This window comes from Manacus vitellinus, unplaced genomic scaffold (assembly GCF_001715985.3).
Source record: "Manacus vitellinus isolate BGI_N305 unplaced genomic scaffold, ASM171598v3 scaffold_2_pilon, whole genome shotgun sequence".
Lineage (NCBI taxonomy): Eukaryota > Metazoa > Chordata > Aves > Passeriformes > Pipridae > Manacus > Manacus vitellinus.
In genome coordinates this window covers 7,279,390-7,293,708 of record NW_021940208.1, presented here as the reverse complement: position 1 = coordinate 7,293,708, position 14,319 = coordinate 7,279,390, and the positions used below count along the sequence as shown (strand labels likewise).

Genomic DNA, 14,319 nt, shown 5'->3' with positions numbered 1-14,319 from the left:
CCAGATAGGTGGAAAATAACCATAAAGAGGAAAAGAAGAAAAGACAACAAACAACTGCTTTAAATTACTGCAAGGGAAATTCAGATTAGATGTTAGGAAAACGTTTTAACAATCTGAGGGGTTAGTCACTGAAATAATTGACCCATGGAGATGGAGGAACCTCCAGGAGGATTACACCAACATTGGTCAGGAATGACGTGGACAGTGCTGGTCCTGCCTCTGATGATCCAGGGGAGCAGGCAGCCTCCCCAGGTCCCCTTCACTCCTCTGGCTGACAGCAGCCATGCTGTAAAAGGCTCCAGAGTTTATCTTAGTTCAGTTTCTTATCCCTAAAAAATCTAAAAAGTCCTCTGGCTCTTGTTACATTATCAGCTTGTTCTGTACTAAATATATCCTCATGCCTTGTATCTGGGGTTTGCACACCGAGGCTTGTGCTGCATGCATTTTTCTCCAGGCTCGGCAGTGAGCAAGGTGGCCATTTCATCAGGTTTCTAGAACAAACCTGTAATTGGGTCTTGCTAGTTTGCTTGGACTGTGCTTTTCTTGCGAATATTTGGCACACAAAGTGCTTATGCTCTTCACAACACTAAAGATCTCATCAGATGCTGATACTGAAAAAAAACCCAGCATCATGCTTATAATTTCCTGAGTGTGGCTTTTTTTCCCCTCAGTTTTCAAACTTCCATTCAGTCCAGTAAATGGCTAATTTTAGCATTGTGCCAGATGTTCTGTTGCTATTGTCTATGTATCTTCAAGCTGGTCTGTAAACCAACTGGGACTAGATTTTTTGAGTTTTTTTCTGCCTTATCCCTTGCCAAAATTGGTGCCGTTCCTTCATGCAAAGTACATTTAAAAAGCTGATTAAAGCTGATTTAAATGTAGTGTGGTGGCATCACCTCCTCGGTGGGCTGTAAAACATCCAGGTGGCTTTGGGAAGAGAACTGAATCCAGACCTTGTGAGATAAAGCGAGTTAGTATGTTATTCCTGATGCTGACTGAATTATGTGACTGTTTTACAGGAAAAGAGAGTACAAGTCTCCCCACCATTGACAAGAGGACCAAGTGCCTTTATACCAGAGAATGAAGTAAGTTTGCAGTTAGCTGGGCCAGGTGGGTGGTAGCTTTTAAGATAGCGATACCGAAAGACAGTTCTGTGACCCTGCTTGTTCCATGGTACCCAGATGAGCTCCCTTGAGAGCAAAAGTGGTGGTTTCTCTGGAGCAGGTTCCAGTGGGTAAGAACCACCCTGTCCTTGCACACAAGTGGTGCTGTTTGACATCTTTTCAGTCACCAGCACTTCTGGAGACAGCCATGAGTGACAGCTCTGCTCTTCTCAGGCAGCAGTTGAACACATAATGCCAGACCTGAGGGGAGGCCTGTTCAGTACTGCAGCAGTATAATTATACAGCTCTCAGAGCAGTGTCTGACCTTCAGTTGGAGAGAGTTTGCAAGTATGACTTCACTCCTCAGACTGTAGCTGTGGCTCTTGAGAGAATTTATGTTTGAAAGGTATGGTTGGATTTCAGACTCAAGATTCCTGCCAATGACTGAATGTTCGAGGTAAGCCCTGATTTGCAGTTTGCTGCAGTAGGTAGAAAGTTTGCTATGGTGGTGTTCTCTCGTGGTCTCAATCTTCACAGAGTCTTACAGTTGCTAAAGACAGATAATTCACATGCCAGAAGGGCCAAAAAGACATTGTGAAAGATAAGATAGCTACTGTTCTCTGAGTCTCTCTCCATGTATACGCCAGCAAGGTTTGAATTTAAAACCAAATGGAGAGGGTGTAAAGGATGCCAACAAAAAAACATAATTAAGCAAAAAGGAGGAGAGGTCAAAGAGTCTTTTAAACTTGGGAAGAGAGGAGTAGAATGAGTTTCAGCCAGTCAAACTTGTGGAGAGAACGCCACTCTTTCACATGAAATACAAGGTGAACTTGAGATGCCAAATTTTGTAATGACCTAGTTTTTCTCATAAAGTCAGTAATTATATTAAAAGTAGAAAAATAAATGTAGTTAAAATTGTAACATATTTTGAGAGAATTGTTAATGAATTTATTTCAAAACTGAGAAGCTGAGACACTTGGTACAGGCACTAGCCAAGGGTGCAGGAGAAATCTCAGAAAGGAGTAACCCAAGCGGTTGCCCAGTACAAGCAGGGACCCTCCAGCTGTATGGATAAAACAGCTATTCAGTATCACAAACAAATGCTAACTGTGGTTTGTTAAGCAAATTACTACCTTTTTCCCTCACTCCTTGTCATGAAATAACGGAGCAAATAGGAAGGATTTAGTTAGAGACTAGTAACACACTGAATGTCTCACAAATCTTGATAATAACACTGCTGGTGTCAAAGCCTGATTTATTGTTGTAATGGAAGGAATATGGGCAGAGCAATAACAACTTAATTGTAAAGGTTCCTTTAAAGCTGTTAAAGTGCCATAAGGCTTTAAAAGCAGAGCAAAAAAATATGTTTATGGGTGGTAATAAATCAGGAGGAAATACATGCACAGTATGAAGAGGATAGTAATAGAGGTAAAGATAAATCTTAGAAATAATAATGTGGCATATTGCTATGCCTAATATAGCAACAGTGCAGTCCTATCTGACTATATTTTGATGCTGTCAGCAGAATTTCTATCCATAATTTATACTGTTACAAGGAAGATCCCTGGCAAGCTGAAGAAGATTAGAAGCCTATGTTTGAAAAGTATGATTTCCCCAAGAAAGCATGAGACAAAGATCTCTTAAATATACTTGCTGAAGAATAAGGGAGACTCCTTGCAGTAGAGCAAGGGATGTACAGTAGTAAGTACAGTAGTAAGTGAATAAACTTCTGACAGTAAAAACATTATTGAGGAAAACTGAGAAGGCGTCATTTTGAGTACAAAACACAGAAAAGTTGTCATAATGAAGATGCACATGTAAAAATGATGGAGCTGCCTGACTGTGTAGCTGTTCCTCCCTTTCTTTCTGGGCTCATGAATTAAAATAGGAAAGTACACTGGTGAGAAGTGAAAATGTAGTATGTTGTTGGTTTTTCTTTATATGTAACTTCTATATGAGATCTGATAGAAAAATATTTGAGACACGGTCCACTCATCATCCCATCACAAAGAGAGAAAACGTATTTGAAATAGAATATTGTGTCTTCTTGGTTTTGGGCACTTTCTAGCTTCATGTGCAGTAATCTTTCTAAAATGTGTTCTCATGTCATGATGTTTGCAATAGTAAACTGGCTGATTTATTACTATGCAGTGTCAGAATAAATACTGGATACTCTAGTCTTGTGCTTGTAACTTCAGTGGTGAACATGTTGAGAGTGGCTGTCCTTAGTGATAAACACTGAGTAATAGCAGTAATACTGTGTCAGGGCTTGCAATGCAAGAGCTACTTATTCTTCTACTGTTTCATTTCATCTTGTGCCCAAGGTTTGGATTGGTTGGAATAATTAAAGAACAGCTTTTGTTTAAAGAAAGCATTAAATTCCTATTCTAAATAATACTTCAATGTTATGGACAAATTAGCATTTGATCTCCTCTTCAATTATACAAGCACAGAAGGGGTAGATTGCCAGGCTGTTTCTATAATTTAGTTACATAACCTAGTTCCTCTCCATTAATTTTGAAATTGGTTTTAGAGCTGAATGCTCGGGTAGTATGTGTCTATACAGGCTGTCTTCCACAAAGAATTTACTTTCCATTTAGTTCTTACTTACTTCCAGCTCTCTATACAGGTTTGACTTTAGCTGTTTTGGAAAGATCTACAGAAAAATGTTTTTGGTTTTTGTAGAAACATTAAAATAACAGAGGTTCTGTATAAAGTGCTCTTCAGTTCTCAGTATACAAGTAGGATCTGTATGTGTGTATTTGCATGCATGCAAGCATGTATGTTTATAAATATACATCCAGATCTCCATCATTGCCTTTAAATCTGTACACAAGGAAAGCTTTCATACCACAGTATGTTTCTCCCTGGAGCTAAAGCTAAAGAAAATCTCTATCTCTGTTAAAATGTGTCCATCTTATTTTTAGGTTATGCAAGCAAATGGTTTGGATGAACGTACTAATCTTCTTGTGGAAGAATATTCTACGTCTGGTCGCCTGGACAACATCACACAGGTCATGAGCATCCATACTCAGTACCTGGAGTCTTTCCTCCGCAGCCAGTTCTATATGCTGCGCATGGATGGGCCCCTTCCTTTGCCCTATAGGCACTACATTGCTATAATGGTATGTACCAACAGCCTGTGTATCTTCTCCTGCAACTTTCACTTTTGTATTTAGAAAAGGAAGAAAAAAGGAAGACTTTAGAAAGGAGAGATTAGTGTGATACTTTGACAGTGGGTGAATTTTTGTAGCAGATTTTTGTCAGAATAAAGCATGCCTAGCCAGAAAGTTTTCAGTGAGAAAGGAAAATAGGCAATGTACCTCATTCCCTGTTTCCTGCAGCGATACACTTCTCACATGCCAACATCACTGTGCAGCAGTAAGATGAGTGGACTCGACTCACAACAAATTCCAGGTAGACACTAGGAGAGCAATTTTTACTGTGGGGATGTTGAGACATTGCAGTGGGGACCACGACAGGTTCTGTGATCTCCAAAGCTGGAGATCTTGTCTGGACAAGGCTCTGAGCAACCTGTTCTAAGTCAGCCCTACTGTGAGCAGGGGGTTCTCCTCTAGTGTTCTTTTCCATCCTAAATTATATTCTCCAGTTCAGAGAAATCAAATGTATTTTTATTAGAGAATCCTCCGTACTGTATAGAAATGCATTGCAATGTAACACAAGGCCTTAGGAATGAAATTGTACTTAAAACATTGTTTTGTGTTAATAACCTGTCTTCCACCCTCAGCAAAATCAGATTACATGATAATGTGCTGCACTTTTCCCTCTGTGTTTAATTATTCCAGGCTGCTGCCAGACATCAGTGTTCCTACCTAATAAATATGCACGTTGATGAGTTTCTAAAGACTGGTGGGATTGCAGAATGGTTGAATGGTTTGGAATACATTCCCCAAAGACTGAAAAATCTGAACGAAATAAACAAACTCCTTGCACACCGGCCCTGGCTAATCACAAAAGAGCACATTCAGGTACCTCTTCAGTCATGCCCTGTAAATAGCAATAAATGTGTGGTAAAAAGGACTGCCAAGCACTATGTGGGTGTCGGGTTAGGCTCCATTACCCTGAGTTAAAAAATTCAGGGAAGTACTAGTGCATCGAACAAGCTAATAAATTCTCCTGTGTGACAGGAGAATTTGTGTGACAAAGCCAACAAGGTTTTCTTTCTAGGAATAGCATTGGCTAAAATGGCCCCAAAGGGAAAGAGGTAATCTGTTAGTTGTCTCTTTTTTTTTCATCCAGCGAAGTTTGTGTGCAAGGGGAATATGGTATTATTGGAAGAAAATAATTGATCCCTTTTTAAAATGCATAGTGTTTTATAGAAAAGCTGGAGGCCAAAGGAAATTTTATATTTACACATTTTTTATTCTCATTTCAGAAACTTGTCAAGACTGGGGAAAATAATTGGTCTCTTCCTGAACTGGTGCATGCTGTTGTCCTGTTGGCACATTATCATGCCTTGGCAAGTTTTGTATTTGGTAGTGGCATTAATCCAGAGAGAGATCCGGATACATCTAATGGAGTCAGACTTATAGCAGTCAACAACTTCTGTGTCTGTGATCTTGCCAATGACAACAACATAGAAAATGCATCCCTCACAAGTAGCAACTTTGGGGTTAGTGTTGCAAGAAAATTCTTTTGCTTGCCTCTGTTTTGCATTAGAAAACTTTCTTCCTTTCTTTCCTGCTTAAATTTCACGGTAGTTTGAAAGTCTTTGTCTACTTTATGGGAGTGCTCGAGTCTTGCAATTCTTACGTTCATTCTGGCAATTTTCTGTATAATCCATGGAAAACCAGGATTGTAACTGTGGATGGTAGTCAGAGGAATGTGATTTTGATAGTTAATCTCACAACCCATTTGGCAAGACTAAAACTTTGCTTTCGGCGGAAAGCTTCAAGTTCCAGTTTCTTCAGACAGTGTGGCATTGAGTGGAGCATGGTGGCATCCATTTTCTAATGTGGAATAAAAAAAAAGAAATGGAAAAAAATAGTAGTAGTAGTAATAATAATAATAATAATTTTAACTTCAAGGCCTACAATCACAGAACAGGTCAGTTCTGAAACACTTCCATGTAGATGGGAGGAAATGTCTGAAATAAAATTACTTAATTCTTCATGCTGGTGTTTCAGTCTTGAATCAACAGAGAATTTTGATTACTAGTTAATTAACTTAAATGTGAACTTTTTTTCCTGAAAGGGGCTCTATAATGCTTTTGAAGACATGTCCTTGAATTAATGCTGACTGATTAATTAGCCTCGTTGCCTTTGATGGAAGATCAGGACTACGAGAGACTCGCTAGATATAATTTTTACAATTAGCAGAAGAATGTGAACATATGATCGCTTAGTTCAATCGCTGTGTCTTAAACTTCTAGCCTGTAAGACATGCTAGCTCATACAACAAGGGTGTCTTACTCCCCATTTGTACTGGGCCAAGGGTTGCTGCTGAGTCTGTGCTGCTGGTTAAACACTGAGCAGCATACTAGAAAACAATTATAGCTATAGGCAGAAGAACAGACTCGAAAAGATGGAAAAAAACCACTCAAACAATTTATCTTATGAAAAATCTGAATGATAAGTACATTTCAGAGCACCCAAAACTTTTATGTATTTCTAGGAAAAAGTGGTCTGTTTTCCTCACAAAAGTAAGAAAAAGGGTCAACATAATAGTTATTTTGATCATACATAGTGAAAAGCACTGATTTACCATCTGAGGTTGTGTTTCTGCATTGCAGTATTGCACTGTATCTCTTCAGAAACATATTTTCATTACCAATAGACTGAAAAAAGTTACCTTCGTATTAAAAGTTGTTTTCTGATAGATGTAGGGCCCACAGATGGATTTTCCTGAGCTATCTACATGAGGGAATGTATAAGTGACTGTGGTTCCTACATTCAAACACCACCTCTGTGCTGTTAATCCCACTGCAGAAATTACTGCAACAGGTTACATTAACGCTTCCCAGTTCCTGTCTTCTTGCTGTCTGAAAGCTGTTGTCTGTGCTGTATGTGACAAAATGCATTCTGGCTTCAGTTTTTGTGTTTGCTGCTGCTGTCTGGTTTTGAGAGCACTTGTTGTCAAGCATGAAATCCGAAGATGACACACATTGTCTATCTTCTAATTTTGCAGAATGTCATGGTGTTTTTGCAGATTGCAGATTCTTTAAGTGAGCTGGAGGCCTTGATGGAAAGGATGAAGAGACTACAAGAAGATAAAGAGGATGAAGAAGCCTCTCAGGAAGAAATGGCAACTCGCTTTGAAAAGGAGAAGAAGGAGAGTCTGCTAGTAATTAGTGGAGGTATTTGTGCTTTTCCAATTCCATTTTGTTTATGCTTTGTAAGAAAAAAATACTTGAGGGTAGTTCAGTGACTGAAACTTTTTCTGTTTCTTTATTCTGGCTCTTCATGAAGTAGGAGTGTGTTAGGTGGTCTTGTCACTTGCTTCATCTGCTTAAGATTTCTTGATCATCAAATAACACCATCCTTTTTACAAATTGAAATTTAGCTTTTGTATATTAAAAAAAAGACTGTAGGCTTCTTTAAAAAGTAGTGAGTAAATTTCTTTTTCTGTGTATGCTCTATATCTTAAAAATAATTCATTCATATAAATATTCACTAATACTTCAAAGGTTTACCTTCTACAGCACTTAGAACTTCAGTGACACTCCTAAGTAGCCTTCAGATATGACATTTAGTTTAGGAATTAGATTGGAATGAGACTCAACTTCTTCACCGTTTACTGCCCAGCTGGAAAGGACATTCATAACTTTCCGTTCTGAGTGATCATACTGCCGTGCTGTTCCACTGCCTGTGTTGTGATAGAGATTCATAGCATTTTTTTATTTTTAAATAATGTTCAAAATTCTGAGCTGAAACCTTCTTTTCCATATTCTTCATATGCTCTGGAGGCTGCCATCTCTAACAAACCACAAAACAAAGTCTGCTTCCTGTAGACAGGAAGATGGAGTTTTGTTTGCAAAGAAAGTGTTAGAAGAAAGAATATTATTAAGGCAATCAGAATCTCCAGCTATTTCCTCATAGTAGAGGCTACTTGAATGTGATTGCTTGTATCATTTTGAGAAGTGACCCATAAAATGCTTCACATTTTACTACACTATTCTTAGCGAATTTAGTTCTCAGTAGCTTTAGACCAAATGTGTTTTAAGGTATCAGTGTCTTTGTGCAATGAGCACAAAAGGGAGGAAGAATGTGTTGCGAATCAGCAGAGAGATTGTTTTGTGGATCTCTAGGAACATGTAAAGTCTCTGAAAGAAGATACATCCAACAACATTGTGGCTGGATATTTAGAAATGGTCACTGTATATTCTTGCTCTGTTTTCCTATGGTCAGGCAGTGTCAGCAGTGCAGATAAACAGACAGCCATTGCAGCTGCATTATCAAATCATGACTTCCATGAGTCTCTGCAACTTCAGGCATATGAGGAAGAGGACTGAAGGGTTTTTTGGATGAGGTTGCTAATAGTTTTATTGACTTTCCTCCCCCTTTGCCTTTTGCTGATTTTAGTTGAGGAGTCTGTGTGTGTTAGGCCTTTACCCTTTCATGAAATTCAGTGCTTGGCAGGAGAGAGGAGTGTATGTATACAGTTTTTTTATTCTTTGCTGAGAATTTACTGTGGCAGATGTTGTGCAAGCTTCTTCCTACACAGTTATGTTTTGATTGTTTAATGAGGCAAAGAGGAGATAAAGCACTTCTGCAATTCTTAAATTAACTGACTTTTCAAGGTGCTAACTGGGGACATATGGCAACTGTTCTGTCAATGCATGTGGAAGCGAGCCACAGTTTTAACATCAGGGTCAAATGCAGTCAGCTATGCAGTAGTCAACTTCTGCAGAGGTAGTTACACAATCAAGCCACCTGTTTATTCGTGAGGGAAATATTGATTCCTGATAGAGAACCTGTGCTTGCTTAGTGATATGTTTTGGAGCTCTTTGAAGATGCTTAGTTACTAGAGCTTCTGGCAGAATTTCACCCTGATGTACTGTAGAGCTCTTTGCTTTCATATAATCTTCATCTGATATTTACAAGTGGAGTGTTGCATTGCTGTCTGGTTGCTCATACTCCGGATTATGGAACAGAGCTGGTGTGATTCCTGACACCATACCTGCTCAGTGTAGCAATCCTGTTGTCAAGGGTACATTTTTCTGTTTCTTGGCCAAACACAATGACCTTACTAATGGGATTCACCTTCCTGATTTAAGATATCTAGCCTCCCTCAGAAGTCAGCAGAGAGAAAAGCAAACCACCAGTTTGAAGTTTAGCCCATCTCTTCCCTTTTTGTAGAAGTATGTTAAGATGTCTGGTATAGGCTGACGTTTAGTGGGCTCAGTGAAAGCGATGGATCCCATACAAGCAGATTAGGATTGAAATGTTTCTTTCCTTTGTACCACCATTCTCCTTTGTATCATTCTTCTCCTTTGCACAACTTCTAAAATTGTCCTCTAGTCCTGTCATAGATGGAAGTCGGCACTAAATCACATGCTTGCCTAAAGCAAAGCATTTTGCTGTTTTATTCACAGCATTTGATGATGAAATAGTTTCTACAGATGTCTCCCGTTATATTGAAGATCCTGGGTTTGGGTACAAAGACTTTGCAAGGCGAGGAGAAGACCATCTGCCAACATTCAGAGCTCAGGTACCATCACTTTAAAGCACATTCACTCAACGAATGTTCATATATCTCAATACAGGGCAAGTAGCATAAAAGAGGTTGTAGTGGGGCATGTTTTTTGCGTGCTCCTTTTCTTGTCCTCATCCATTAAATAACTCACAAGCTTCCACAGATGTCCCTGAGATGGAGTCTTTTACTATTTTTAAATCTCAGACAAGGTAGTACATGGCTTTCTGTCTTATGTCCGTTATTACCAGTATTAATGTTTTAAAACTGTAAAGCATATCGCTACATCTAGAATAAAAGTGAAAGGCAGAAAAGAAACAATTTCTTTCCCATCCCTCTAGATGTTGTATTAAAAAAAAATCCACTGGAGGAACTCTTTATTCCTGTCATTTTTTTATCTAGTATTCTCTGCCCAGTGGTTATCAATACCTGTATATATATATATGTCTGTGAGAGCGATTTAGTGAGTATTGTTCTCATATGTGCACCATATCACTGGATTTTGGATGCTGGGAAAGAAAAGGAGTTCCTAAAAATGATTACTGAAGTTTTTGATGTATTTTAATACATCTTTTCCAGTGCTATTGAAAGAACAGCATGTACATTTTACCTGTACATTTTCTTATATATTGGCATCTTTTTCCATGACCAGAATCCTGAACTTTATGAAATATATAACAGGAGGGACATTCTAAGTTGTTGTGTTCTATCTTAATAGAGTACATTAATGAGCAGTCTAGTAATAAATTGAAAGCAATGAAAGAAACCTTAAACCAAATCAGACAACTTCAATTAAAACAACTGTGGGTGCAGGAAAACTTCATGGTCAGAAGATGTATCTAAGACTGTAAAATACAGAATCCACGATCACTCTCAGGAAATGTATTTATCTGTATAGCAATCTCTACCTATCTGGATAATTTACTCTGTGGTCTTTATATGAACCTGAAGTAACTTGTTACTGCCAAAAAGAATAAGGCAAAGTCTGTGCCTCTAAATCAAACGTTCTGTTTAACTACTTTAGGAGCAGCAGGCTCCCTTGGATAAAAGCTCCAGAGAAGTTGAAATTGGAACTAAAACATCTCTGCTCTTAAATAAACAGAGGAGCTTTTGGCCTACATTCAAAGGAGTCACCTTGATAATTTAACTATTTTATGTCTGGCTCTTAACAATTAGGTGTATATACCCACAGCCTCAAAAATGCTTTGCTGCTAATGGTATTTAAATTGCAGTAGTATCCCAAACTCCTGCAAAAAAATCTAATCTTTATTCTGATAAAGCAAGACTGCTTTATCTCTGTTGGTTTAAATTCAGTAATAGAAAAAAGTATTCTATACACAGCAGAATGTATTTAAACTTGAGGGGGTTTTTTTTGTTTTTTTTTTTTTTCATTGTTAGTGAACAGCACTTTACCACTTCTGGGCCTTTTGGCTTTCAGAGGCTTTTGTGATGCCCAAGGTGTCCTGGACACCTTTCCAGGGCCATGTAGGTAGGGCATATTTCTCACATGCCTTTTGGTCTTTTGTACTGTCAGCCAGAGGCCCAGTATGATGTTGTGGCATGTTTCAGATGTCACTGAATGCCTCTGTTAGGCAACCAAGTAATATCCTACATGCTCTTCCCCACTATCCTAATCAGGGGGACAGTAGAGTAGACATGCTCCAAAGTGCCTGGGAGAAGACCCTTGCCCAACAGTACCTTTTGAAAACAGCTAGGCACAGGAAGGACGTGGAGATGATGCCCTTGATTGTTAAAGTTGCCATCAGTGATTGAATGATCGAACACTTGCCAAGGATGTGGGCAAACTAACATGTTCTGTGTGACCGCTGCACAAACTGTGGCTGCACTTTGCTCTGAAGCAGAGTGGTTCTCCATTGCCAATGCCATGCAGTCTGCAAAGATTTCCCGTTCCTGATAGGAACAGGCAAGCTTTTATCCTTGCAGTCCAGATGATTGTCTAAGACCAAAGCAGCCTAGATTTTATAAATTTTTTCAGGGACCATTCAGTGCTTTAACCAATGGTTTTACATCCTATCTGGAAGTAAATAGTCCATCTCTGCTCAGAGCTAAACATCAAAGCCTTCAAGAGACACAAGTTTTTAAACTTACAGGCCAATCCCACATAGAATGATACTTTTCAGAGTGACAAAGCAGAAGAAAATTCCCTCAGCGCTTCAGGAGAACCTTAGGGTTTTTTCTACTGTAGGCTAATGATATCCAGCTGGAGATAGGGTGTTGCAATATGATATTCATTGCCAAGAAGTCTGGGGGAATGGAGCAGGTGATGTGGATGAAGAATTCAAAATGCAAACTTTAGGAAGAAAATTAAGTTATTATTATCAGACAACAAAAACTGTTGAGCCATAGAGAGGATCAGATAGGGAATTCACTTCATTTGTACATTTATATTTCCTTCTCTTCCTGCAGGACTATACTTGGGAGAATCATGGCTTTTCCCTTGTAAACAGGCTTTATTCTGATATTGGGCATCTTCTGGACGAGAAATTTCGGATGGTGTATAACCTCACATATAACACTATGGCAACACATGAAGACGTTGATACAACGATGCTAAGAAGAGCTTTATTTAACTATGTCCACTGTATGTATGGAATCAGGTATGGAGAAAAATCCCCTGGCTCAGGAATAGACTTTTAACTATGTAAACAGAAAAATGAACCATGTGAAAAGCATGATTTTAGACTCTGGGTGTTTAAAGTGAAGACAATACCTCAGTCTGGAAGTTAGAGTGGGTTTTCTGGCATATCAGTATAACTTTTCCTTCCAGTGCAGAAAAGAATTATCAGGATATCAGGATAGAAATTATTACAGAAATGTCTTCTCTGAAGCCAGTCTGAAACCTTTGTTCAGGAAAAACAACATCTCAAAGCAAGTTCACAAACAACACAAAGTTGGGCAGGGAGGGTAGGAAGGCTCTGCAGAGGGATCTGGACAGGCTGGATCGATGGGCCAAGGTCAGTTGTATGAGGTTCCACAAGGCCAAGTGCCAGGTCCTGCACTTGAGCCACAACAACCCCAGGCAGTGCTACAGGCTGGGGGAAGAGAGGCTGGAAAAGTACCTGGTGGAAAAGGACCTGCGGGTGCTGGTCCACAGTGGCTGAACATGAGCCAGCAGTGAGTCCAGGTGGCCAAGAAGGCCAACAGCATCCTGGCCTGTATCAGCAATAGTGTGGCCAGCAGGACCAGGGCAGTGGTGAGGCCACACCTTGAATCCCGTGTTCAGTTTTGGGCCCCTCACAACAAGAAAGGCATTGAGGTGCTGGAGCATGTCCAGAGACAGGCAGCAGAGCTGGCGAGGGGCCTGGAGCACAAGGTCTATAAGGAGTGGCTGAGGGAGCTGGGGGTGTTTAGTCTGGAGGCTCGGGGGGGACCTTCTCGCGCTCTACAACTACCAGAAAGGAGGTTGTAACCAGGTGGGTGTCACTCTCTTCTCTCAGGTAACAAGTGACAGGATGAGAGCAAACAGCCTCAAGTTGAACCAGGGGAGGTTTAGACTGGATATTAAACATCTTCACAAAAAGGATTGTGAAGTACTGAAACAGACTACCTAGGGAAGTGGTGGAGTCACCATCTCTGGAAGTGTCCATGTCCACCTTGAGGACATGGTTTAGTGTTTATCATGGTGGTAGTGCTGACTAAACAGTGGACTTGATGGTCCTAAAGGTCTTTTCCAACCTTAACAATTCTGTGATTCTGCTAAGCCTTTTAGATGTTAGGAGGTGGTTTTCTGTCATGTATAATAAATGCTCCAATTCCCAGGCTTAAGAACATAATGCTGCAAAAGAGGATGCTTTTAAAAACTTATATCAAACAGAGTGATTACCTGTGTTATTTTTAGGTATGATGACTATGATTATGGGGAAGTTAATCAGCTACTTGAACGCAGCCTGAAGGTTTACATAAAGACAGTGACCTGCTACCCAGAGAGAACTACCAAGCGCATGTACGATAGTTACTGGCGTCAGTTCAAGCACTCGGAGAAGGTATGTATCTCAAAGCCAAAGTGGCTTCACAGAGACCCTTGTGCTATTTAAAAATAAAAATATGGGGACACCTAAAAACAGCAGTATCTATCAAATGAACTGTTTTAAATCAGAGAAAACCAAGTGAGATTAATTCATCGAGTGTTAGTTACCAGTTTTACAAAAATACTTCTTAATGTACTGGAAATACTTTCATTTTTTTATTATTATAATTTTGAATGGCTTCTTTATAAAATGGACAACTGTAAAAGAAAAGTAGATAAACTTGAGAATGCAGAAGTGGTGAACTATGCCAATACTTGGGATTTAGAAATCAAAAAATACTTAAACTCATATATACATATATATATATATATATATATATATATATATATATATATAATCTTCATGGTGTTTTTTAGCAATAAAGATGTCAACATGCCTTCAGATATCCCCATGAAATGCTTCCTGACAAGGGTTCAGTGCTTGTGTGCCTGCTAGCCTAATCTGGAATGGAAACTGTTCCTTATTCTGTGTTCCTATACTGCTCAAAGGTGCTAGTAAAGAAAACAAAATACAAT

At 39.3% G+C, this 14,319-nt stretch overlaps 1 protein-coding gene across 2 annotated transcripts in view; it reads left to right on the top strand.

The window, feature by feature from the left end:
- Window positions 1-14,319, top strand: part of SESN3 (sestrin 3) — a 38,363-nt gene that overhangs the window by 15,192 nt on the left and 8,852 nt on the right. Inside the window, exons 2-9 of one of the 2 annotated variants that reach the window (XM_018071178.2) lie at window positions 1,020-1,085; window positions 4,031-4,228; window positions 4,910-5,092; window positions 5,500-5,736; window positions 7,251-7,419; window positions 9,658-9,773; window positions 12,183-12,373; window positions 13,615-13,759. In XM_018071178.2, coding sequence (XP_017926667.1) covers window positions 1,020-1,085; window positions 4,031-4,228; window positions 4,910-5,092; window positions 5,500-5,736; window positions 7,251-7,419; window positions 9,658-9,773; window positions 12,183-12,373; window positions 13,615-13,759 — 1,305 coding nt within the window. The remainder of the gene's footprint in view (window positions 1-1,019; window positions 1,086-4,030; window positions 4,229-4,909; window positions 5,093-5,499; window positions 5,737-7,250; window positions 7,420-9,657; window positions 9,774-12,182; window positions 12,374-13,614; window positions 13,760-14,319) is intronic. The other variant, XM_018071179.2, reaches the window with a different exon arrangement.